General features: G+C 35.9%; 1 protein-coding gene across 1 annotated transcript in view; it reads left to right on the plus strand.

Moving 5' to 3' along the window:
- The window catches only part of TAF2 (TATA-box binding protein associated factor 2), an 87,202-nt gene that overhangs the window by 38,563 nt on the left and 22,378 nt on the right, over positions 1-26,261 (plus strand). The window contains exons 15-22 of the mRNA XM_021090551.1: positions 416-481; positions 8,058-8,310; positions 9,998-10,138; positions 12,510-12,620; positions 13,561-13,754; positions 14,844-14,983; positions 17,725-17,794; positions 22,346-22,455. Coding sequence (XP_020946210.1) covers positions 416-481; positions 8,058-8,310; positions 9,998-10,138; positions 12,510-12,620; positions 13,561-13,754; positions 14,844-14,983; positions 17,725-17,794; positions 22,346-22,455 — 1,085 coding nt within the window. The remainder of the gene's footprint in view (positions 1-415; positions 482-8,057; positions 8,311-9,997; positions 10,139-12,509; positions 12,621-13,560; positions 13,755-14,843; positions 14,984-17,724; positions 17,795-22,345; positions 22,456-26,261) is intronic.

The following is a 26,261-nucleotide window of genomic DNA, read 5'->3' on the forward strand; positions in this document are numbered from 1 at the left end:
CATCACATGACCATGTGTTTAATGTGATGTCCAGTAGATTTTATCATTTAGGAGTTATTTGCATGGAAGCAGTTTTCTTATATAGGATTTCTTTATTGGTAGCTCTCTTATTTTTCTGTACAGAACTTGCAGGTACAAGTTCTTGGAAATATATATGTTTTAAATTGGCATTTAATTATATATTTCTGATTTTCTTAAAACTTTGATCAAGAAGATGTTTTAATTATCATTTACTTCATTCCCTTCAGTTTCAAAATAGATTTTGTTGTTTAAATTCCAATACACTTTCTGTCTCTTCCTCCTTAAGAAATCTTTCAATATGACATGAAATTCTTAATTTGAACTTCAGCTGCTCTTTACTCTTTTCAGAACTGGAAATGTCACAATTTTCATATGTTCTTTTCCTTAAATATAGAAATAAGAAGAAGAAGATTCCATTGATGAATGGGGAAGAAGTTGACATGGATCTTTCTGCAATGGAGTAAGTTAGTTTTAAGTTTAAGGATGTAATGTTTTCTGCATTCTCATTTGTCTTATGTATCTAAAAGTATATAAATGTCCTGAAATTAGTGCTTAAAACTTTTAAAAGACAATACAAAAACTTAATGTTGAAAGTTACAAGTAATCAAAGAGAGAAAAGGAAATCTATCCTGGCCCAGGTGAAATTCAGAGAAAATACAGATGGTTGTAAAGTGGCCATAGCCTTGGCTTAGGTAGCTTTCTTACTGCCCCCCTTTTTTTTTTTTTTTAATTTTTTATTACTCAAATGAATTTATCACATCTGCAGTTGTAGTCTAAAGCATTGCTTCTCAAGCTGAACTGCATCTGAACTTTGAGATCTTCTTAAAATTTAGTTTCTGATGCAGCTCTTTACTAGTGGGTCCTGATAGGTTGCCTTTCCGGTGAGCTCTCAGAAGATAATTTGGTTCTCTTTGTCTTTGGACAAAGCCCCAGGGCACTTTGAGGCTCCCTGTGTTTGCAAAAGACAATTTAAATATCATCGTAAATTTTTTGTTGAAATATTTATTGACAGCATTTTATTTTTAAATATAATATAACTCAAATTTTATTTTGCCTGCCTATCCATATTATGCCTGTGTATTTTTTTTACAAAATATCTGGAGTTATTTACTAACTTGGTTGCCAAAGATCACTGCTATTTATATATAGTTTATATAATTTTTTCATATCAAGTGCTTTGCCTATAGTGAATACCCAGTGTTTTTTGTTCAATTGAATTAGTATTATAGGTGATGTTCTTTTGATAACAGTGTTGGAGTAGATCTTTTGAACTGTGCTTATTACTTTGAGAAGTACGTGAGGATAAATTTATACTGTGCTATGCCTCTGTACTAGGATTTCGGAACTTTATTTTATTTTCCCATTTGCTCTTATTTATTTTTTTCTTTCTTATTATTCAATGAATTTATTACATTTATAGTTGTACAATGATCATCACAATCCAATTTTATAGGATTTCCATCCCACAACCCCAGCTCATCCCCCAACCCCTGAACTGTCTCCTTTGGAAACCATAAGTTTTTCAAAGTCTGTGAGTCAGAATGTGTTCTACAAAGAAGTTCATTCTGTCATTTTTTCAGATTCCACATGTCAGTGAAAGTATTTGATGTCGGTGTCTCATTATATGGCTCACTTCACTTAGCATGATAATTTCTAGGTCCATCCATGTTGCTAAAAATGCCATTACTTCATTCCTTTTAATGGCTGAGTAATATTCCATTGTGTATATGTACCACATCTTTTTTTTTTTAATTTTTTATTACTCAAATGAATTTATCACATCTGTAGTTGTATAATGATCATAACAATCTGATTTCACAGGATTTCCATCCCATAGCCCAGGCACATCCCCCCACCCCCCAAACTGTCTCCTCCGGAGACCAAAAGTTTTTCAATGTCTGTGAGTCAGCATCTGTTCTGCAAAGAAGTTCCGTCTGTCCTTTTTTCAGATTTCACATGTCAGTGAAAGCATTGGATGTCGGTGTCTCATTGTACGGCTGACTTCACTTAGCATGATAGTTCTAGGTCCATCCATGTTGCAAAAAATGCTGGTATTTCGTTCTTTTTAATGGCTGAGTAATATTCCATTGTGTATATGTACCACATCTTTTAGATCCACTCCTCTGTCGATGGATATTTAGGTTGTTTCCATGTCTTGGCTATTGTAAATAGCGCTGCAATGAACCTTGGAGTGCATGTGTCTTTGCGAGTCATGGTTTTCTCTGGATAGATGCCCAGGAGTGGGATTGCTGGGTCAAATGGTCCTTCTGTGTTTAGTTTTCTGAGGAATCTCCATACTGCTTTCCACAGTGGTTGCACCAATTTACAATCCCACCAACAGTGTACTAGTGTTCCTTTTTCTCCACACCCTCTCCAGCACTTATTGTTGATAGACTTTTTGCTGATGGCTATTCTGGCTGGTGTAAGGTGGTACCTCAGAGTGGTTTTGATTTGCATTTTTCTAATAATGAGTGATGTTGAACATCTTTTCATGTGTTTTTTGGCCATCCATATGTCTTCATTGGAGAACTGTCTGTTTACATCTTCTGACCATTTTTTGATGGGGTGGTTTGTTTTTTTGGTATTGAGTGGTAGGAGGTGTTTATAAAATTTGGAGATTAATCCCTTGTCAGTCAATTCATTTGCAAAGATTTTCTCCCATTCTGTGGGTTGTCTTTTCATTTTGTTTAGGGTTTCCTTTGCTGTGCAGAAACTTTGATTAGGTCCCATTTGTTAATTTTTGTTTTTACTGTCATTGCTCTAAGAGGTGGGTCTGATAAGATGTTGTTGTCGTTTATGTTGGAGAGTGTTTGGCCTGTTTTCCTCTAAGAGTTTTATAGTGTCTGGTCTTATATCTAGGTCTTTAATCCATTTTGAGTTTATTTTTGTGTGTGGTGTTAGGGAGTGTTCTAATTTCATTCTTTTCCATGTGGCTGTCCAGTTTTCACAGCACCACTTATTGAACAAGCTGTCTTTTCTCCATTGTATATTCTTGCCTCCTTTGTCATTGATTAGTTGGCTGTAGGTGTGTGGGTTTAATTCTGGGCTTTCTGTCCTGTTCCTCTGATCTCTATTTCTGTCTTTGTGCCAGTACCATATGGTTTTGATGACTGTTGCTTTGTAGTATAGACCGAAGTCCGGGAGCCTGATTCCTCCAGCTCCATTTTTCTTTTTCAGGATGTTTTTGGCTTTTCTGGGTCTTTTGTGCTTTCAAACAAACTTTAAAATAATTTTGTTCTGTGAGAAATGAGTTCTGTGAGAAATGTCCTTGGTAATTTGATAGGGATTGCATTGAATCCCTTGGGTAGTATAGTCATTTTGATAATATTGACTCTTCTAATCCAAGAGTATCTATTTGTGTCATCTTTGATTTCTTTCATCAGTGTCTTATAGTTTTCAGAGTACAGGTCTTCTGTCTCTTTAGGTAAGTTTACTCCTAGCTATTTTATTCTTTTGGATGCGATGGTAAACGGGATTGCTTCCCTAATTTCTCTTTCTGATCTTTCCTTGTTAGTATATAGAAATGCCGTCAATTTCTGTGTATTAATTTTGTATCTTGCAACTTTGCCAAATTCATGGATGAGCTCTACCAGTTTGCTGGTAGATCTTTAGGATTCTCTAGATGTATTATCATGTCATCTGCAAATAGTGGTAGTTATACTTCTTCCTTTCCAATTTGGATTCCTTTTATTTCTTTTACTTCTCTGATTGCTGTGGCTAGAACTTCCAAAACTGTGTTGAAGAGTAGTGGCGAGAGTGGGTACCCTTGTCTTGTTCCTGATCTCAGCGGGAGTTCTTTCAGCTCTTCACCATTGAGAATGATGTTCGCTGTGGGTTTGTCATATATGGCCTTGATGATGTTGAGGTAGGTTCCCTCTATGCCCACTTTCTGAAGGGTTTTTGTCAGAAATGGGTGTTGGATTTTGTCAAAGGCTTTTTCTGCATCTGTTGAGAGAGAGGATCATATGGTTTTTCTTCTTCAGTTTGTTAATATCCACAAAACTGATTGATTGGCGGATATTGGAGAACCCTTGCATCCCTGGGGATAAATCCCACTTGATCATGATGTACAATCCTTTTAATGTATGGTTGGATGCAGTTTGCTAGTATTTTGTTGAGGATTTTTGCATTGATGTTCATTAGTGAAATTGGCCTGTAGTTTTCATTTTTTGTGGTATCTTTGTCTGGTTTTGGTATCAGGGTGATGGTGGCCTCATAGAATGAGTTTGGAAGTGTCCCTTCCTCTGCAATGTTTTGGAATAGTTTCATAAGGATAGTCATTAGCTCTTCTCTAAATGTTTGATAGAATTCGCCTGTGAAGCCATCTGGTCCTGGACTTTTGTTTGTTGGAAGTTTTTTTTTTTTTTTTGTCTTTTGTCTTTTTTGTTGTTGTTGTTGCTATTTCTTGGGCCGCTGCCGCGGCATATGGAGGTTCCCAGGCTAGGGGTTGAATCGGAGCTGTAGCCACCGGCCTACGCCAGAGCCACAGCAACGCGGGATCCGAGCCGTGTCTGCAACCTACACCACAGCTCAGGGCAACGCCGGATCGTTAACCCACTGAGCAAGGGCAGGGACCGAACCCGCAACCTCATGGTTCCTAGTCGGATTCGTTAACCACTGCGCCACGACGGGAACTCCCTGTTGGAAGTTTTTTAATCACAGTTTCAGTTTCAGTGCTTGAGATTGGTCCATTCATCTTTTCTATTTCATCTTGGTTTAGTCTTGGAAGATTGTACTTTTCTAAGAATTTCTAGGGTTTCCATTCTAGGCTTTCCATTCTAGACTTTCCGTTTTATTGGTGTATAGTTGCATATAGTAGTCTCTTGTGATCCTTTGTATTTCTGTGATGTTGTTGTTACTTCTCCTTTTTCTAATTTTAAAATTAGAAAATTTTAAAGTAAAATTTCTAAATTAAAATTTCTAATTTTATTGATTTGAGTCCTCTCTCTTTGTCTTGATAAGTCTGGCTAAGGGTTTATCAATTTTGTTGATCTTTTCAAAGAACCAGCTTTTTGTTTCATTGATCTTTTCTATGGTTTTCTTCATTTCTATTTCATTGATTTCTGCTCTGATCTTTATGATTTCTTTCCTTCTGCTAACTTTAGGTCTTGTCTGTTCTTCTCACTCTAGCTGCTTTAGATGTAAAGTTAGGTTGTTTATTTGAGCTTTTTCTTGTTTCCAGAGGTGGGCTTGTATTGCTATAAACTTTCCTCTTAGAATGGCTTTTGCTGCATCCCATAGGTTTTAGAGTGCCGTATCTTTGTTGTCATTGGCTTTTAGGTATTTTTTAATTTCCTCTTTGATTTCCTCAATGATCCATTTGTTGTTTAGCAGCATGTTATTGAGTCTCCATGTGTTCGTGTTTTTTGCAGTTTTTTTCTTGTTGTGGTCAGAAAAGATGCTTGGTATGATTTCAGTTTTCTTAAAGTTACCGAGGTTGGATTTGTAGCCCAGGATGTGACCAATCTTAGAGAATGTTCCATGTGCACTTGAGAAGAATGTTTATTCTGTTGCTTTTGGATGGAATGTCCTATAAATATCTATTAAGACCATCTGGTCTAATGCTTCATTCATGGCCTGTGTTTCCTTATTGATTTTCTGTCTGGATGATCTGTCCATTGCTGTAAGTGGGGTGTTAAAATCCCCCACTATGATTGTGTTACTGTCGATTTGTCCTTTTAAGGTTGTTAGCAGTTGCCTTATATATTGTAGTGAACCGTGTTTGGGTGCATAGATATTTAAAATTGTTATATCTTCTTCTTGGATTGATCCTTGGATCATTAGGTAGTGACCTTCCTTGTCCCTTAAAATATTCATTTTAAAGTCTATTTTGTCTGATATAAGTATTGCTACTTCAGCTTTCTTTTGATTCCCGTTTGCATGGAATATTTCCTTCCATCCTCTCAGTTTCAATTTGTGTGTGTCCCTAGAGATGAAGTGGGTCTCTTGAAGACGGCATACATAGGGGTCTTGTTTTTGTATCCATTCAGCCAGTCTGTGTCTTTTGGTTGGGGCGTTTAGTCCATTAACATTTAAGGTAATTATCGATGTGTATGTTCTTATTGCCATCTTATTAATTGCTTTGGATTTGTTTTTGTTGCTCTTTCTTCTTCCCTTCTTCTGTTGTTCTCTCCTCTTGTGGTTTTATGACTATCTTTAGTGTTGTATTTGAGTTGATTTTTCTTATTTGTTTGTGTATCAGTTGTAGATTTTTGTTTTGCAGTTATTCTGAAGTTTTGATATGAGTCTATATATATATGTATGAGATTGTTTTAAGTTGTTGGTCTCTTAATTGAAGGTACATCGCCAGTGTCCTGCATCTGTACCCACCTCTTCTCATGATTTCTGACTTTGGTGGCATAATTGTGCATGGATGATTTCATATCTTTACTGTATATATCCCTTTACTAGTAAACCTTGTCATTTGTGGTATTTTTGTTTCCTGTTGCTGCCTTTTCTTTTCTGCCTAGAGACGTTCCTTTAGTATTTGTTGTAAAGCTGGTTTAGTGTTGCTTAATTCTCTTAGCTTTTGCTTATCTGTGAAGGTTTTGATTTCTCCTTCAAATCTGAATGAGAGCCTTGCTGGGTAGAGTAATCTTGGTTGAAGGTTTTTTCCTTTCATCACATTAAGTATATCATGCCATTCCCTTCTGGCCTGCAGAGTTTCTGCTGAAAAATCTGCCAACAGCCTTATCCAGGTTCCCGTGTATGTTATTTGTTTCTTTTCCCTCGCTGCTTTCAATATTTTCTCTTTGTCTTTAATTTTGGTCCGTTTGATTAATATGTGTCTTGGGGTATTCTTCTTTGGGTTTATTTTATATGGTACTTGTTGCGCTTCCTGGATTTGAGTGAGTGGTTCCTTTTGCATGTTAGGGAAGTTTTTGGCTATTATCTCTTGGAATATTTTTTTCTGTCCCTTTCTCTATCTCTCCTCCTTCTGGCACCCCTATAATATGGATGTTGGTGCATTTAACGTTGTCCCAGAGTTCCCTGGGACTCTCTTCATTTGTTTTCAATCTCTTTTCTCTTTTCTGTTCTGCATCCGTAATTTCTACTAATCTGTCCTCCACCTCACTTATTTGTTCTGCCTCCTGTATTCTGCTGTTGGCCGCTTCTAGTGAATTTTTTATTTCAGTTATTGTATTTTGCATCTCTTCTTGTTTAAGTTTTGTATCTTGTATCTCTTTTGGTCAGTGTTTCCTGTGAGTTATCCATCTTTACCTCCAGTTTATTTCCAATGTCTTACATCATCTTCAGCATCAACAGTCTAAAGTCTTTTTCCTGGAGGCTGAGCTTCTCCTGATCACTTAGCTGTTTTTCTGTGGTGTTTTCTTTCTCTCTCATCTGAGTTATAGTTCTCTGTCTTTTCATTTTTATAGGTTTTTGGTGTGGTGACCTTTTTTCAGATGGTAGAATTGTAGTTTCTCTTACTTCTGGTGTCTGCCTTCTTTGTGGCTGAAGTTGGTATGGGGGATTGCTGTGGCTTCCTGATGGGAGGGACTGATTTCTGCCCTCAGAACTTTATTTTTGATAAAGGTGATCATGAGTCTGGTATTTTAAAAAAAGGTAAAAGTCAGCTAAACAAATTCATTTAGTAATTCATAAGAAATGAATTTGTTTCTTAGTCACAGATTGATTTCTAATAAGGGTGGCATTGATAACCTTTTTCAGTCATTAGGCTTTAGGAAGTAAATTGAAGAAATTTGGTTCCTTTTTCCCTTTTCATATCATATAATCACTAATTAAAATACTCAAATTAATATTTTTAAGTGGAATTTTTTTTGTGACAACTACCTCCTTATCCTTGGAGTTCTTTTCAGGAAGATTGGTGTAGTTTAGACATTGTGAGAAACTTGAAATACATACCAAACATAAAATGAGAAGGTTGTCAGTGTGATTTAAAAGTAATGAATAAACAAAACTACAGGCAATCTTGAATCTTCATGGAGAAAACAATATTGTTAAATGCTCTGTTTTTATTTTATAAATTCATGAAATTAAAAAATTAAAGAAATTAAAGTTATCTTTTCTTTCAGTGCTGATTCTCCTTTGCTGTGGATAAGGATAGACCCAGACATGTCAGTGTTGAGGAAAGTAGAATTTGAGCAAGCTGACTTTATGTGGCAGTATCAGCTCCGCTATGAGAGGGATGTTGTTGCACAGCAAGAGTCCATTTTAGCTTTGGAAAAGTTTCCTACTCCAGCATCTCGACTTGCCCTCACTGACATATTAGAACAAGAGCAGTGTTTCTACCGAGTGAGAATGTCAGCTTGCTTCTGCCTTGCAAAGGTGAGATATGCACAGTAGAAAGAAAATAAGATGGCTACTGCATATTTTTAAAAAAGGAAAAAAACCTTTGAAGATGAATTAAAGACGAATCCACCGTAGTCTTGAATTTTACTTTGTGGTTGGTCTCAAAAGCTTTTGCCAAATACTTTTATCAAGACTGATTTGAAAGAAACATGTTTTGATTTGAAATAGTATGGTAAAATTTTATAATTGTCAAACTGAAAGTCGGACTTTAACACCAAAGAGAATTTTCTCCATTTTATTGAATTGCCAACCAAATCATTACAAGAAATAATGTAAGAAATTCCTTGGTTTGAGTGATGTTTTACATTATAGTACATGAAATCAGTTCATCGTAATTATTCCACTATGGTGGTGATTTCATGTTGGTTTGGGCCTAGTAATCGATATTAGGGATTTGTGATTGAAAGTGATAGGTTCTATAATTTAACATGGTAGAAAAGTAATTTATTAAGAAAACTAAATATTTTTGTTCAGATGCAAACAAAACAAAACTGAAGGTAGAACAAATGAAAGCCAGAAAACTCAGACAGAAATTTGGCCAGAAATATTGGGCTCCAGGTATTTAAAAAGCAGCTTGATAATAGGTTCATTCCCATATAGTGGCTCTCTTGCGTTCCTCACTGCTAAGTCCACCTGTCCAACATTTCAACGGATTATAATAGTTTAGATTTGGTTTTATCTGTAATGATAACGCGTGCGTAGTTGGATTCCTGCATCAACTCAGATAGAGTGAGAACTCGGGGAACTCCCTTATTTTTCAGTTAAGGTAGATTTAAAAGCCTTATTTAGAATCCGCGGAAGTTCCCGTCATAGCTTAGTGGTAACAAACCTGACTAGGATCCAGGAGGACGTGGCTTCAATCCCTGGCCTCGCTCAAAGGGTTAAGGATCCAAGGATCCGGCATTGCCATGATCTGTGGGGTAGGTTGCAGATGCAGCTTGGATCCAGTATTGCTGCAGCTGTGGTGTAGGCCGGTGGCTACAGCTCAAATTTGACCCTATCCTGGGAACTTCCATATGCCATGATACAGCCCTAAAAAGACCAAAAAATAAATAAAATCCATGGTGTTGTTTCTATCTGATAAGTTCAAAATGTTAGAAGTACGTCTGCCTAAATAGACAAACTTACTCAAAATAGAAGACTTACAAGTATATTTTCTTAAAACATAAAAGAAATGTTCCAGTTTAAAAGTTAATTTGTAGAAAATAGTTCCAAGCATACCTAAGAATTTGAGAGGGGTGAAGAGTTTATATATCATCTTAGAAATGATAGAGGAAGCTAACATGTATTAATTTAAAAATTTTATTTATTTATTTATTTATTTGCGTCTTAGGGCCACACCCACTGCATATGGAAGTTCCCAGGCCAGGGGTTGAATCCAAGCCACAGCTGCTGGCAGCGGGTTCTGAGCTGCATATGCGACTTACACCACATCTGATGGGAGTGCCTGGTCCCTGACCCACTGAGCAAGGCTAGAGATCCAACCAGTATCCGCATGGATACTAGTCAGATTTGTTTCTACTTTGCCACAATGGGAACTCCGCATATGTTAAATTGAAAAGTGAAACCAGTTGTATTGATACCTTTTAGAAAGCTGTTTTATTTATTTAAACATATATTTGGCAGGGTAGTGGAAATTGTTTCATTTTCTAATTATTTACAGATTGCAAATTCAATGGTGAGCACGTGGACAGGACCTCCAGCCATGAAGTCACTCTTTACTAGAATGTTTTGTTGTAAAACTTGTCCAAACATTGTGAAAACAAACAACTTCATGAGCTTTCAAAGTTACTTTCTACAGAAGGTACAGTTTACCTTTCAGTTTTCTTATGATCGTTTTATGCCAGTTATCTGTATATCTGTTTAACTTGCGGACTCTTCAAATAATATGTCTATTTACTTTCTTATAAATGATTTTGTCTTTGTTCTCTTTTTGGTTCTAAAATGTTTTCCAAAGTTTTGTTTGTTCATTGATTTTATGAACTGTGTGCAAGTAACTCACTGTCCACATTGATACTAAAGTAAATAGAAAATAATTTGACTTTTTGGTTGGTTGTATGAGGACAGACTGCCTTCTGATGGCATCCTTGTAAAATGTGGACAGCATTTCTGAGTCAGAGACAATACAGCACACAGCTCTAGTTTCTGTCCTAGCTCTGCTACTCACTAGCAGTTTGCAAGAGGACCACTTTCTTAATCCTCTAAGCCTTGTTTTACTCAGTTGTAAAATTCATCTTTTTTGAAGTTAAAATATCAAGTGTTTTTACACTATATAAACTTTTTTTTTTATATATAAATGGTAATTTAGAAAGTGGTGGTGTGATGGAGCTAGTGTTTTAGGACGGGATGTAGGAATGACAGGGTGGTCAGTGTTGGGGTAATTTGGAAATCATTTGTAAAATATTTTAAGTAATTTGATAATAATGAAGGCAGAAATTACGTTAACTGTATTGAACTAGAAGGAGTAAAATTGACGTAGAATAAAACTAACGTGAAGCATGTTCTTTCATTTTGGTGTTGAGGAATATGAGGAAGGGGACTTGTTGAGGATACAGCAAGGCTGAGAAAAGAACATTTTAGGTTTATTTTGTTTTTATATAGAGTGAGATAAAACTTGAGGCATGTTTGGCACAGAGAAAGGAGCAAGTGGAGGAGAGATGAAATATTCAGGTGGGAGCAAGTAAATATAAAAAATGATAAGATAGAGCAAATTCTCAAGTTAGTAGTGGGTGGGGCACAGCTGGGAAGTTAATTTTAGAAATGATAAGAACATTCCTTTTTCTGAAGCAGATGAAAGCACATTAAAAGTAAATGAAATGGTAGATGTTGAAGGGGGGATGTGAAGCAAGGTGAGATTTGTATGTGTTGGAAGGAAAAGTGAAAGGATTACCCAGCAACATTGAGCCACATACTTAGGGTCAAAGTCATAACGTCTTTATAGTGAGTTTCATCAGCAGAGCAGATTCAGGAGATTCAGGTTGGAGGAAAGCCAGTATAGGTATGATCAAAGAAGTCTATTAATTTATTGTCTGGAAGTAAGTTAGCTTCTGTTTCTACTGAATGTCCCCTTTATTATGCCATTGTGCTTCTGTATATCTTAGATCACTGTTCAGATTGGGAGTTGTGACCCATTAGCGAGCATAGATGATACTTTGTGCGCACACATGCTAAATAAGGATGTAACTGTATTTCTTACTGTGGGTTGCAGTCCAAAAAACTGGGAAAGCAATGCTTTTTGACCAGTTCTTCTTTATCCATACTTCTAGTGGCAGGAAAAAGAGAGAGATAATTGCTTAAATCAAATCTAAGTCCTGTTTCTATGGAAAAGTGCCTTTCCTTCAGCTCTTACAGTATTGATACTGACTGTTGTAACACTGAGCATTGCTTCTGGTCCTTCAGGCAAAGAAAGGAGCCATGCTGTTCTTTGTCTCATAGTTCAGATGGTGGTTATTTTGAATCAGAAGAGGGAATTGTCCACATCTCGTCTGTGTACTGGGGACTGTGATGTCTTTTTGTCTGTATTCCTGCCTTGAGCTTGAATAGCTATGTTTTATTGGTAGAGTTTACCACTGTGTGAGTCAGGCGTCTTCCTCCTTGGAAGAGTTGCCTATGAAAATTTGGAAGGGAGAAAGTTAGACTGGATTTCAGATAATTTACCATTTTTCTTTAGGCTGAGAATAGGGTGGTACTGGAGAACTGGAGAATCAGTGTCTTCTCAGACTGATGACTGAACTCTACTGTTTGCCACATGCCTCCAGTCACTTTATCTTATAATCTTGAAAATTGTTGTGAGGAAACTAGACTCTTGCTCAGTAAGCAACTAGCTAAAGTAATTCATCTCAATAGGTGGTGAAGGATAAGTTGAATAGTGGTCTGTCTAATGTGAAAGCCCATTCTTTTTGCCTGTAAAACACAGGACTAAATTTACCTGACATAAACCTCTTCTGACAAAGGGACTGAAGAGTGCACCTACTTATGCAACTCTTCCATTGGTTTCCTACGCAGCTTTTTTGTTAGAATGTTTGACACGTGTTCCCAGTGGGAGGGGGTGGCATTTGGGAGTGGGTGGTGCTTAGGCTCCATCCAGATACCTATGTCAGCCCCACAGTAACCCGTTTTCAACATATACTTCATTGAATTGTAGTAACGAAAATTTAAAAAAATTTCTTTTGTAGACTATGCCAGTTGCCATGGCTTTATTAAGAGATGTCCATAACCTTTGCCCCAAAGAAGTCTTAACATTTATTTTAGACTTAATCAAGTACAACGACAACAGAAAAAATAAGGTAAGATATCTTAATATTATAAAACTTGCTAGTGATTTATTTATTTATTTATTTTGCTTTTTAGTGCCATACATACGGAGGTTCCCAGGCCTACACCACAGCCATAGCAGTGTCAGTTCTGAGGTGCATCTGCAACCTACAGCACAGCTCACAGCAACACCAGATCCTTAACCTACTGAGCAAGGCCAGGGATTGAAAACACAACCTCATGGTTCCTAGTCAAAGTTGTTTCCGCTGCACCATGACAGGAACTCCCTAGTGATATTTTTAAAGAAATATTTAGACTGTGAAATCATTCTTTGAGTCAGTGGTACTTGAAATTTCTAGAGATATAAACATAAGCGTGATTTATTATAAAAACCAGTGGATGAAAATCAAGATTAGTTGGTTTTTATTTTATTTATTTGTTTATTTTTGCTTTTTATGGCCACACCCACAGCATGTGGAGATTCCCAGGTTAGGGGTCAAATTGGAGCTACAGCTGCCAGCCTACACCACAGCCATAGCAACACAGGATCTGAGCCACGTCTGTGACCTACACCACAGCTCATAGCAACGCTAGATCCTTAACCCACTGAGCGAGGCCAGGGATTGAACCTGCAACCTTATGGTTCCTAGTCGGATTCATTTCTGCAGCATTAGGACGGGTACTCCAAGATTAGTTGGTTTTTAAATGTTCTGCATACCCGTTATAATGAGATGGTAGAACATCAAATTTTGGAAACTCAGCTAAAATTTGTTTTGCTGAAGTCTGAGAGCCCAATTTTACTTTTATTCCTTTTTTCTTTTGTCAGGTGACCAGAAAACAGTTCCTCTTGGGACAACTTACTCATTGATGAATTTGACTTTTTTATTTTTTTTACCACATTATATGTGTTTTATTCATTTATTTAATAAATAGTTAATTTGTGGTCTTCTCATAATTGTTTTTTTGGCTTAGTTTTCAGATAACTATTACCGTGCAGAAATGATTGATGCCCTTGCCAACTCTGTTACGCCTGCAGTCAGTGTGAATAATGAAGTTCGAACTTTGGACAACTTAAATCCAGATGTGCGACTCATTCTTGAAGAAATCACCAGGTTTTTGAATATGGAGAAACTTCTTCCAAGTTATAGACACACCATCACTGTCAGGTATGATGATTCTTTACAGTTTTTTTAAAAGTTATTTTCATAATTATATGAGAAATTTGTTTTCATAGAAAATTGGGAAATAAAGTCAAAGAAGATTAAATCCTGTATGTTTCTACTGTCCATGGATAAATGATTGCTATTTTGGAGAATGGCCTAAATTTTTTCCTGATTACTATATAAATTTTTAATTATTTGACATATAGATACAGTCTTTGTATTCTGTTTATATCATAAACACTTTCTCATGTCATCAGAAATTCTTCATAAGCATTATATTTGATGTCTGCATAATCTTTTTTTTTTTTTTTTTTTGTCTTTTGTTGTTGTTGTTGCTATTTCTTGGGCCGCTCCCGCGGCATATGGAGGTTCCCAGGCTAGGGGTTGAATCGGAGCTGTAGCCACCGGCCTACGCCCGAGCCACAGCAACGCGGGATCCGAGCCGCATCTGCAACCTACACCACAGCTCAGGGCAACGCCGGATCGTTAACCCACTGAGCAAGGGCAGGGACCGAACCCGCAACCTCATGGTTCCTAGTCGGATTCATTAACCACTGCGCCACGACGGGAACTCCGATGTCTGCATAATCTTTTATCCATTGGATATAGTTTAAGCATCCCTGTATTTTAGATTCCTTTAAAGACGTTTTGCTTTTCTCAACTTCTTTGTTTATGGCTGTCAACAAGTTCTTCCCATTTCATTAGGAATTTGCTGAAAAAAAGTTGACTTACTGATTCAAACATTATGAACAGTTTAAACTTTCGTATATATTAGTGAATAAATTATATACATAGTACTAAAACTTGTGGAGAAAATACTTTGTTATGTTTTATGCTAAATTTTTTGAAATGTATTCCTTTTATAACTATAATGATACCCGAAGTTGGATCTCCAAAGTTTTGAGATTTGTTTTCTTTTACTAGGGTTTTTTAATGGTCATTGATAAAATTGAATGTTAAAAAATTAAAAAACAGGTTCAAATTATATCAAATTTGCAGTTTACTGTTACAGATTAATTTCTAATGTTAGGAAACAAGTTTTTCCAATGTGAGGAATCAAAAATATTTAACTCTAAATAACTATTTTCCTAGTTGTTTGAGAGCCATACGAGTGCTTCAGAAAAATGGGCACGTGCCGAGCGATCCATCTCTTTTTAAATCTTATGCAGAATACGGCCATTTTGTGGACATAAGGATAGCAGCTTTGGAAGCAGTTGTTGATTATACTAAAGGTAAAGCTTTAGAAATATATGCTTATATCACTTTTAGGAAGAAATTTTTACCATTTACTATTTAGTTATTAGGGTTTTTATATTTATACAATTTAAATATTTTGACTTAAAATTCTTGACTGAGAATTTTTGGTAAACGTAGTTTCATGTAACAATTAGTAAATGAAGGAAAAGAATAGAATTATGGATAGATGTCTTTGTTTTTTCCATAAGTCAGTGTATCATTCTATATCTTTAACTACATGTTATTCTACGAAATAGATTTTTATTCATGAGGTCTTGCTGTTAGCACAGGGAACAATCACTTGTGAAGAACATGATGTAAGATAATAGGAGAAAACTGTGTGTGTGTGTGTGAGTGACTGAGTCAGTTTACTGTATAGCAGAAATCAACAGAGCATTGTAAATCAATTATACTTTAATAAAAAAAAATTTTTTTTTTTTGGTGTTTTTGCCTTTTTTAGGGCCATTCCGCAGCATGTGGAGGTTCCCAGGCTAGGGGTTGAATCGGAGCTGTAGCTGCTGGCCTACACCACAGCCACAGCAACTCGGGATTTGAGCCGTGTCTGCAACCTGCCCCACAGTTCAAGGCAACGCTGGATCCTTAACCCACTGAGCAAGGCCAGGGATTGAACCCTCAACCTCATGGTTGACCACTGAGCCACGACGGGAACTCCAATAAAAAATTTTTAATTAAAATTATAAAAAAAGAAATGAAAGATTTGGGGGAAATTTCTTATTATGTAAGAACTCAAGAAACATTTTTATCTGTCAGAAATTTTATCTGTGAAAATAGGGCAAGAGATATAAGTAGGAGCTTCAGAAGGGGGATTAGGCAAAAACTTTGTGAAGTTGAAAGAAGCAGGGGACCAAAAAATGAATAAGAGAATATTACATATTCAAAACAGTTTCAGAAATACAGAGGAGAAAGGTAAAGAGAAAGAAAATGTTAAAAAAAAAAAATGTCAGAGAGATTAGAACAGGAGGAAGAAAAGGAACAGTCTAAGAGACAATAGAATACTTTGACAGGGTATAAATGAGACTGACCTAAGTTAGAGTCTGATAAAATTTAAAATTTTAATGTTAACAGAAGAATTTAAAGAATATGAGAAACTAGTTGTTATACATGTAAAAGAATAATGTGGCTTGTTACTTCTTAAGAATAAGAGGAGGTCAAAAGATTGTGAACACAGGCTAACATAAAGTTGAGGGAAAATTGTGATTTAAGATTCCCTGCTTTGCCAAGTTGTTTCTCTTGTAGCCTTGAAAACTTAGAAATACATCTCTCCTGTGACATTGAAACAAAAAATTCCCGAAGATAATTTTCAGCTGACTTGGAGGTGAATCAAAAACAATAACTCAAGATTGATGAAATTGTGATATGAAAGACCCGGTGACAAGCAACTGTTTGTAAAATACAGAGCTAAGCTTAAATATATTAACGTGGTTGTAAACTTTAATGCAAATTTCAAAAAATAATTCTTTAAAAGTACTGCAAATACAAGAAATATGTAGATTAATCTAATCTAAAAGTCTGGATTATACTAAAATATGGGAAGAATAAAGAAGTTAAAGTATGATAGCAGTTCCTGTTGTGGCTCAGCAGGTTAAGAACCCAACATGGTGTCCATGAGGATGCAGGTTCAATCCCTGGCCTTGCTGGGTGGGTTAAGGATCCGGTGTTGCTATGGCTGTCGTATAGACCTGCAGCTGCAGCTCTGATTTGACCCCTAGCCTGGGAACTTCCATGTGCAGCAGGAGTGGCCTTAAAAAAATAGTAAAGTATGATAAAATTCTCATCTTGACAGTGGAAGGAGACAAATGGGTAAGAAATTCTTTAGAAGATAACTGGTTAAGTTTTATATGTTAAGTAGAGGAAAATACTTCAAATCCTTATAATTTTTTATAAATTTCAATAAAATACTGCTTCTGGTAAGAAACGATTAAAAAGGTAAGAACAATATCGAGTGTATATTAAGTGTTGGCTCAAGTTCAGGAAGCAGTGTCATTTGTTCTTTTTGTTGAAGTTTAAAGTATTCCTTCTTTTAAAAAATGCTGGTGAAAATAGTGGGTTTTTTTCCATGTATTTCTTGGCAAGAAAAAAATGGAATCCTGTATCAGTTTCTAGTTTTATTTTGACATTTTACCAAATTATGAAATCTCAAATTCTTGAGCTGTACCAAATATGCCATTATTCCTAGCCAAGGAAATGAATGATGTTCACTGTCACATAAATTTGAAGATTTCATGAAATAGTGGTGCTCGAAATCAAATAGTGTTAAAATGAAAGAAATCACTTGCACAGTAAAAGTTTACTGTGCTGTATGACATATTGAGATGCCATTGAGTATCATACCTGTCTATAATTTGATGTCAGCATCCAGAAACAATTTTATTTAAACACGTTTTGTCCATTTAGAGTTAATCATCTCTAATTTAGGGATCTTAATAAATTTCAGTTTGTTTTATGTTGTATTTGCCTTTGATTTGAGCCTTAGTGGAAAATATGCTTTTGGTCCTGTTTTATGTTTGTTTATGTTTTGGCTACATATATAGCGCAGTACTTGCAAAATTTACCAAGTCATCTGTTGCTTCAAAAAATGTAAGAAATTGGCCTACAGCCTTGATGATTGGAAATCCGGTTAAGGCAGAGTCCTAAATATTAAGTGTAAACTCCTTGTTTGTCACTTGTTTAATTTGTTATAACTAACAACAAATGTATTTCCTCTTTTTATTTTTAGTGGACAGGAGTTATGAAGAACTGCAGTGGCTGCTTAATATGATTCAAAATGACCCTGTACCCTATGTAAGGTTAGTTTTTTTGTTTTTGATTCTAAACATTTTAGTTTAGTAAGTTTTAAGTAATTTCAGAATCAAACAAGTCTTAGTTTTTGAAAATACAGGAATACGTTATTCTGCAATCCTGCATTTGTTCCTTTACTCAAATACATAGATACTTCACATATATGAATATATTAATTTTATAGCATGATTTTTAAATCATACTAATTTTGTATCGCACAGTAATATAAGTTTTAAAAAAGACAGAGACTGTCTCTTCTTGCCACTATAGGTCTCGCACATAGCATGATGCTTAGCATGTGGTTAAATACATGTTAAATAAGGGGTTGAATATAATCCCCCATCACATATGTGGTTAATTTATTCATATGTTAAACAGAAGTGATTTTATAATGACAGTTGTATGTAGAAAAGAACTTTAAGCTTTTTAGTTATTTTTAAATGTTCGAGAAAGTTAGTGTTTTATTTGAATTTGACACTTCAATAATAGTGTCATTGGCCTTGCTTGTATAGTCTTCTCTCAATAGGACATTTTCAGAGTGTAAATCAGTTCTTCATTAAGATATCTTAAGAACGTAAACTTGGAGTTCCCATTGTGATGCAGTGGAAAAGAATCCAACTAGGAGTTCCCGTCGTGGCGCAGTGGTTAACGAATCCGACTAGGAACCATGAGGTTGCGGGTTCGGTCCCTGCCCTTGCTCAGTGGGTTAACGATCCGGCGTTGCCGTGAGCTGTGGTGTAGGTTGCAGACGCGGCTCGGATCCCGCGTTGCTGTGGCTCTGGCGTAGGCCGGTGGCTACAGCTCCGATTCAACCCCTAGCCTGGGAACCTCCATATGCCGCGGGAGCGGCCCAAGAAATAGCAACAACAACAACAACAAAAGACAAAAAGACAAAAAAAAAAAAAAAAAAAAAAAAAAAAGAAAGAAAAAAAAGAATCCAACTAGTATCCATGAGGTTTCGGGCTTGATCCCTGGCCTCACTCAGTGGGTTAAGGATCGGGCATTGCTATGAGCTGTGGTGTAGGTTGCAGATGCAACTCAGGTATGGCGTGGCTGTGGCTGTGGTGTAGGCTGACAGCTGTAGCTGATTCGACCCCTAGCGTGGGAACTTCCATATGCCATAAATGCAGACCTGAAAAGCAGGGAAAAAAAAAAAAAGAATGTAAACTAAGTAGTGTACTTTGGTTGATACATTAATTTTAAAACAAGTGAAATTTACATTTTTGAAAAATAGTTTCCTTTCAATGGGAATAACTTTCTTTTTTTTTTTTTTTTTTTTTTTTTGTCTTTCTGCCATTTCTTGGGCTGCTTCCCATGGCATATGGAGGTTCCCAGGCTAGGGGTCCAGTCGGAGCTATAGCTGCCAGCCTACGCCAGAGCCACAGCAACATGAGATCTGAGCCATATCTGCAACCTACACCACACCTCACGGCAATGCCGGATCGTCAAGCCACTGAGCAAGGCCAGGGATCGAACCTGCAACCTCATGGTTCCTAGTCGGATTCGTTAACCACTGAGCCACGATGGGAGCTCCTCAATGGGAATAACTTTTTTAAAGGCTCACTGAGATTTAAAGAAATACGAACTTACATTAAGAAGAAAACTTAAATATAGTGTATAATTTTTTCAATCAGAAGCAATAATTCTTACTGTTTTAGATTATTCCTTTCCAGTGATTTCTATTCATGCATATACTTTTCACATTAAGAGGAAAAATTTAATTGTTATATTTACTTTAGATTGGGTAGGATTATTTTAAAAATGACATGGAATTATCATCTCATGTTGGAATCAAACATGCGTATGATCACAATGTATGATTTCCTCAAGGGACATATATCCTATGCTTTTTCTCCAGAGAGATTTTGAACATTTTTTTTTTTTAATTTGGATATGATGGTATTTCTTATAGTTAGTAATGGACCAGTAGGATTGAACTAGTACACCAAGAAAAGTGAGAAATTGTTTAGAGAGAAATGTGATGTTTTTGCTGCTGTGAACATAACAAATTTATTGCTTTCTCAGGGTTTGCTTCAGGTCTGTTTCATGTATCTGAAGCATATGCTTATTGTAAATTTTGATGTTTAATCTCTAAAAAATTACAAAATTCTCATTTTTTTTACCTTAAACTTTATCTTCTCTGAGTATTGCTTTGCGTGTTTTGTTGACTATAAATACTTCTTTTTTTTTTCTTTGCTTTTTAGGGCCACACCCATTGCATATGGAAGTTCCCAGGCTAGGGGTCGAATCAGAGCTACAGCTTCCAGCCACAGCCACAGCCACTCCAGATCTGAGCCATATCTGAGACCTGTACCACAACCTCATGGCAATGCCAGATCCCTGACCCACTGAGCAAGGCCAGGATTCAAACCCACATCCTTATGGATCCTAGTGGGCTTTGTTAACCGCAGAGCCACAAAGGAAACTCCTAAATACTTCTTTTTAAAAGCCTTTCTTCCATCATCTAAACCTTAAAGAAAAACAAAACTTTTGAAAAAAGTTTAAACTTGGCTTAAATTGCTAAAAGTAATACATGTAGTTATCATTATTGCTCTTTTAGCTATAATTTCAGAGATATCCCCAGAGCACTCTTTACAGAATTCATTGGCATGGTTTTTATAAAGAGTATATAATGATCTGAGTAAATATTAGACAGTTTTATTAGTTGGGCCCTACCACTTTGGTATTGGGGGTAATTGGGAAAGCAGCTAAACAGAAACTTAACTTTTCTTCTTCATGCAAATTAAAAGTATAACAACATTAACATCTTCTAAAGAAAAATCGATCCATGTTTTAAAAGATGTTATTTACCTGTACTACCGATCTATGCTTACAAATAGATTTTGAAGTTCTTAAGGACAGAAATTGTGTTTACTCATAAAGATAGGAAAATATGGATATGAGATATCCATAAAGGTATGTATCCCCTTCCTCACTACCTATCTATAAATTGCATCTATAAGCACTGAGATTTCACTTTTTGTTTTCATAGCCTTTCAGGGGTCTTTCAGACATTTTTAAAATTTCAAATCACAGGGAGTTCCCGTTGAGCGGCTCAGCAGCAATGAATCTAACTAGTGCCCGTGAGGACACAGGTTTGATCCCTGGCCTCGCTCAGTAGGTTAAGGATCTGGTGTTGCTGTGAGCTACAGTGTAGTTCGCAGACGTGGCTTGGATCCAGCATTGCTGTGGCTATGGTATAGGCCGGCAGCTACAGCCCCGATTTGACCCCTAACCTGGAAACTTCCATATGCTGCAGGTGTGGCCCTAAAAAAAAAAAAATTTCAAATCACAAAAAGATGTTAACAATGAGAGTCCACAATCATGTTTTATAGACATGAAAATGAAGCTCAAAGTGGCTAAATGACTTAAACTACAACTTGACAGTTCGGTTTTCCTCCTGTCTTTTTCTCAAGTATAAATCCAATTTGATGTCCTACCATTGACAATTAAATGTAAAAATTTCCCAGGTTCACCTTTGTTAAGGTCTTACTAAGTACCTCAACAAATATTATAACCTAAGTTTCTTCTTGGTTATACCCAAGCCTTCCATAACTCTTAGTTCTTGAATTTCTCAGGCCTAGTCCTAGACCTGGCTTTTATCCTTCACTAAACGCTAGACCACTGCCATGGCTTCCTTGCTTCTCCTTTTCCTTCTCTGTTCTCTTTTTATGGTGTTTCCGGCTCATAGCATCAGGCATTTTCTTTTCCAAATGTTGTTTTGGTCACATTTTCCTATTTTCCAGAAGACTCCATAGTGCAAGAGTAGCCTCACTATGGTAGAGGCTGCTTCAGGTAGCCTCTCACGTGAGATTAAAACCTCCAGTAGTGGAGTTTAACTGTTAACCTTCTATAAAGATATTTTTATTAATCGACTCTTCCAAACTTAAGCTTATTTTGAGGAAACTTTTTAGCAGTCTCCATATTTAAAATGTTTTTGCACATTTTTATGCTTTGTAGAGATACTGTAATGAAGTTGGTATTATCTCAAATATAGACTTCTTGGCTTACATGTGTTTTTTTTTTTTTTTTTTTTTTTTTTGCCTCATTTTAAGATTTTTATATTTATTGACCAGTCTTTTTTGTAAACTTCTAAGAAGAGTACAGTGTTTTGGAAGTGGGACGGGAAAGGTTGGTTAGGAATGTATAGAGTCAGGTTTTAGAAGAGCTAATTTCACCAAAGCACTTTCATTCATTTATTTATTTATTTGGCTGCACCCACAACATGTGGAAGTCACCAAGCCACAGTAGCAACCTGGGCTGCTGCAGTGACATCACTGGATCCTTAATCCACTGCACCGCAAGAGAACTCCTGTTTTTTTTCTGTTTTTTTTGTTTTTTGCCAAGTAAAGCACATTTAGAGAGAACAAATCCACCAGAATTTTTTAGTGAAAAAGTAATAGTAAATATCTAGGATGCAACATAATGTCTTTTGAAATGAAACTAAACTTAAATACAAAACTAGATCAAAGAAGGGAGATGATAAAATAGGAAAGAGGGACTGGAGATAATTTTCAAATGTTTTTAATGGTTAGCAAAAATTTAATTTTGTTTTTCAGACATAAGATTCTAAACATGTTGACTAAGAACCCACCATTTACTAAAAACATGGAGTCTCCCTTATGCAATGAAGCTTTGGTAGATCAACTCTGGAAACTTATGAATTCCGGTAAGGCAGCAGTGGCTTTTAAAGTTTATTATTGTAATATTTTCATTTTAGTACTTAAAGAATTGTGGTTATTTTTTTTTTTGTCCTTTTTTTTTTTTAAGGAGAATACTTCTCAGACACACCTACCTTCACAGTGGTGGGGGTGGTACACATTTGCCCACAGAGTGATTGAAGAAACAAAAATATTAATGCATGTGAAAGGGTCTCAAATGTTTAAAGAGCTGTAAACATAAACTTGAAAATTATTATTGTAATTTTTATTTCAGAAGATTACACAGGGTTGAAAAATTAGTCTTCTCACCTCTTTTCCTTAGCCTCCTAGTGGCCTTTCCCAGAGGTAATCAGTTTTTTTTGTTGTTGTTGTTGTTTTTCAATTTCTTATTTATCCTTTTAAGAGCAGTTCATATTGTTATTGTTCTGTACCTTCGAAATCATGGTATGTCATCACAGTTTTAACTTATGTTATTTGAATGAAATCGAGAGGTAGTTAGTGCTCCTAATAAGCACAAGCTCTGGAACCAGTTTGCTGAGGGTTAAGTGTGACTTGTCTAAGCCTATGGTTTTTCATTTCTAAAATGGAGATGGTGCTGATACTACTTCTGCAAACTGAAAAATAAATGAGTATTTGTGAAGCATGGTATCTTATTCATATTAAGTGCTCAAAAATGTTGTTATACTAATATAGTAATGATACCATTATACTTCTCTTATATGTGAGCTTTGCCAATTTTTTCTAATTGAATTATTGGTCTTTTTCTATTGGTTTATAAGTGTTGTATATATTTAAAGAAAATTTGCCTTCTATCTCTGATATGTTAAAATTGTAATACTGGTTTTGTTTTAAAATTCTTTCAAAAGCTAGGCTGAGAAGTGTTTTGCTTAAAGATGAATAGCTGTAGATAGACGGTGAGGGAGCAGTGGGTATTCATTTCTAACAAAATATGTCACTTTACCTTCTCTCTAGGTACTTAAAAATAACTTGCCCAGTCTATTTTACTAGTGATTGCTTCACTGTGAATCACAATTAAATACCAAGTTTTCATTCTTTTTCAAAACATTTTTAATTTACTAACATTGAGATGTTAAGTGGTTATATATCTTCTGTCCCTCACTTTCATAATCATAGTACAGTACCAAGTAAGGGCATCATATTGGATATTTCGTTGAAATTTAATAAAATTGAAAATAGAATGGCCCTTGTCCGCAAAATATTCAGAAGACAACATATAATCCAGTTTATATTGATATTGCCAAATTATTATTTTCACGTTTTCCCTAATCCCTAGAAGAATGATCGTTGCTGTTTACATAACATTTTATATTTTGCTACTCTTGGTTACCTTAAAGGATGTTATGATTACTGTCATTTAGATCCAGAAGATGAGCATACAAGTTTGAGAACTTGTAAAGGCTCATCCAGTAGTTAAGATGTGGCTCCATGTTGAATATATTCTTAGTAAGAATGCATGGTTCCATGATTGTGATGGATTACAACTTTGAAGAAAGCAAAATGAAGTACAGTGAATTCTCATATCACCTTCTAGGAAAGATTTCATGGACAAGATGAATGGGACAGTCTCTATAAAACATTTAAAGCCCATTGGATACAAATTCAAGCTCTGCTTGCTGTCAATTTGGTATTTAATTTTGATAGTCTTCAGTAAAGAGTACAGTTACTGCTTTAGTTTGGAGTTCTCTGTGCCAGTAATCTAAACAGATCAGTGAGGCTATAGTCAAACAATTTATTGCTCAGTTCTTCAGATTTATATGGAAACAATATGAACAATATGAACAATGGGAGTGGCACAAAATGATCGGGGGGGGTTGGTATTGTTTTTCTTTTTACTGTTTTGGAGAATATTGGGCACTAGACAAGGAAGATTAGAAAATTGCTCATTTCCCTTCCAGCCTGAGCCTCTAGGATACATGAATGAATCTGATCTAAGAAATTCTTTTAAAGTTTATTTCTTTTTCTTTTCTTTTCTTCTTAAATGATAAGTAATATCATGTTGCAGAGTTTTTCTGGACAAAAAGCAAAAAAAGAATATAATTCCATTGTATCCCCACTATTAAGGTATGAGTATATTTGGCTTTTGGGAAAAAAATGTGTGTGTATATACATAGTTGTAATGAAGTTTAAAATTGCATTTTATCATGAGAATTTTTCACATTCCTATATTATCTTCTTAATAGTTACTGTATAAGAAATGGTAATGAGAACCCACTTGTAACAGAAGGAGCTAGAGCATCTTCAAAAGTTCCTAAGTTCGGAGTTCCCGTCATGTCGCAGGGGAAACGAATCCGACTAGGAACTATGAGGTTGCAGAGTTGATCCTGGCCTTGCTCAGTGGGTTAAGGATTTGGTGTTGCCGTGATGTAGGTTGCAGATGTGGCTCGGATCCCCACTTGCTGTGTCTGTGGTGTAGGCTGGCAGCTGCAGCTCTGATTAAAAAAAACAAAACAAAACAAAAAACAAAAAGTCCCTAAATTCTGCTGAAATCTTTCTGCCCCTTACTCCCTATTGGGGCTCTTGGGTTATCCTGTCACTTGATATAAGCATTATCTTGATTTACATATGGAGAACAAGTAAATTCTGGACAATAGGGATTTTGTGATATTCATTCGCTTATTTCTGTTTTATTCCAAGGTGGATTTGAGAGGTGTTGACTTTGCTTAATTATTAAATTTTTGAACTAATTTAAAGTATACGGAGTTGTGGCACTGCAGAAATGAATCTGACTAGGAACCATGAGGTTGCGGGTTCTATCCCTGGCCTCACACAGTGGGTTGAGGATCTGGCGTTGCCATATGCTGTGGTGTAGGTCGCATACGCAGCTCGGATATGGCATTGCTGTGGCTCTGGCGCAGGCCGGCAGCAACAGGTCCGATTCGACCCCTAGCCTGGGAACCTCCATGTGCCTCGGGTGTGGCCCTAAAAAGACAAAAGACAAAATAAAAATAAAAAAGTCTATGGGAGGGAGTATCATGGCAGTTAAGAAAGGATCATCTTATGAGATGGTCATCAGGTGCTTTTGAGGAATCAAAGTTTGTTTGCTTAGCTGGGTTTGGAAACTTTTCAATAAGAGATTGTGGTAGGATAAGAACAGGATTTAGAAAATTGAAAGTTTGAGAGTAAGACAAATGGACTGAGAAATCATATTCATGCTTTTTAAAAATTGATAAATCATCAGTGAATATTAATGCTCTTTTTAGAAAGGTACTGGACAGATTTTAATGATTCTGTGCCAGAGGTAAGATTTCTAGACTTCTGCTTCCTGGGACTGCCTGATCTCTGCACTCTGCCTGGAGTGTGATAGTTCCACTTAGCATTGAGTTCTAGGCACTACTAAGATATCTTCTTAACAGTTTTTGCTTTGAAAATACAAATGGACACACACAAAGCTATATATATATATATGCTAAACCCATTCATTGGTTTAATTTTCCTGTATAACTTTTTCTCCCCACCATTTTGTTTTTAAAATTTTCAAAGCTTTAATTTTTTTAAGAAATAGTGCAATGAATAACTGTATACTCTCAGCTCCATTCACTAGTTGTTAACACTTTACTATATTTACTTTCTCTCTTTTCACTCTTTTTTTCTGAATCATTTGAAAATCCATTGCATCATGATACTTGTCCCCAGATGTTCAGTATGTATTTCTAAGAATAAGGACATTGTCTTACATTTACACAATATTATTACACACTCCACCCCAATATATATTCCATATTCACATTTCCTCAGTTGTCCCCAAAAATGTCCTTATAGTTCCCATATAGTTTTTAAACTATTAATCCTCTAC

The sequence above is a fragment of the Sus scrofa genome, chromosome 4, assembly GCF_000003025.6.
Source record: "Sus scrofa isolate TJ Tabasco breed Duroc chromosome 4, Sscrofa11.1, whole genome shotgun sequence".
NCBI classification, from domain to species: Eukaryota; Metazoa; Chordata; class Mammalia; order Artiodactyla; family Suidae; genus Sus; species Sus scrofa.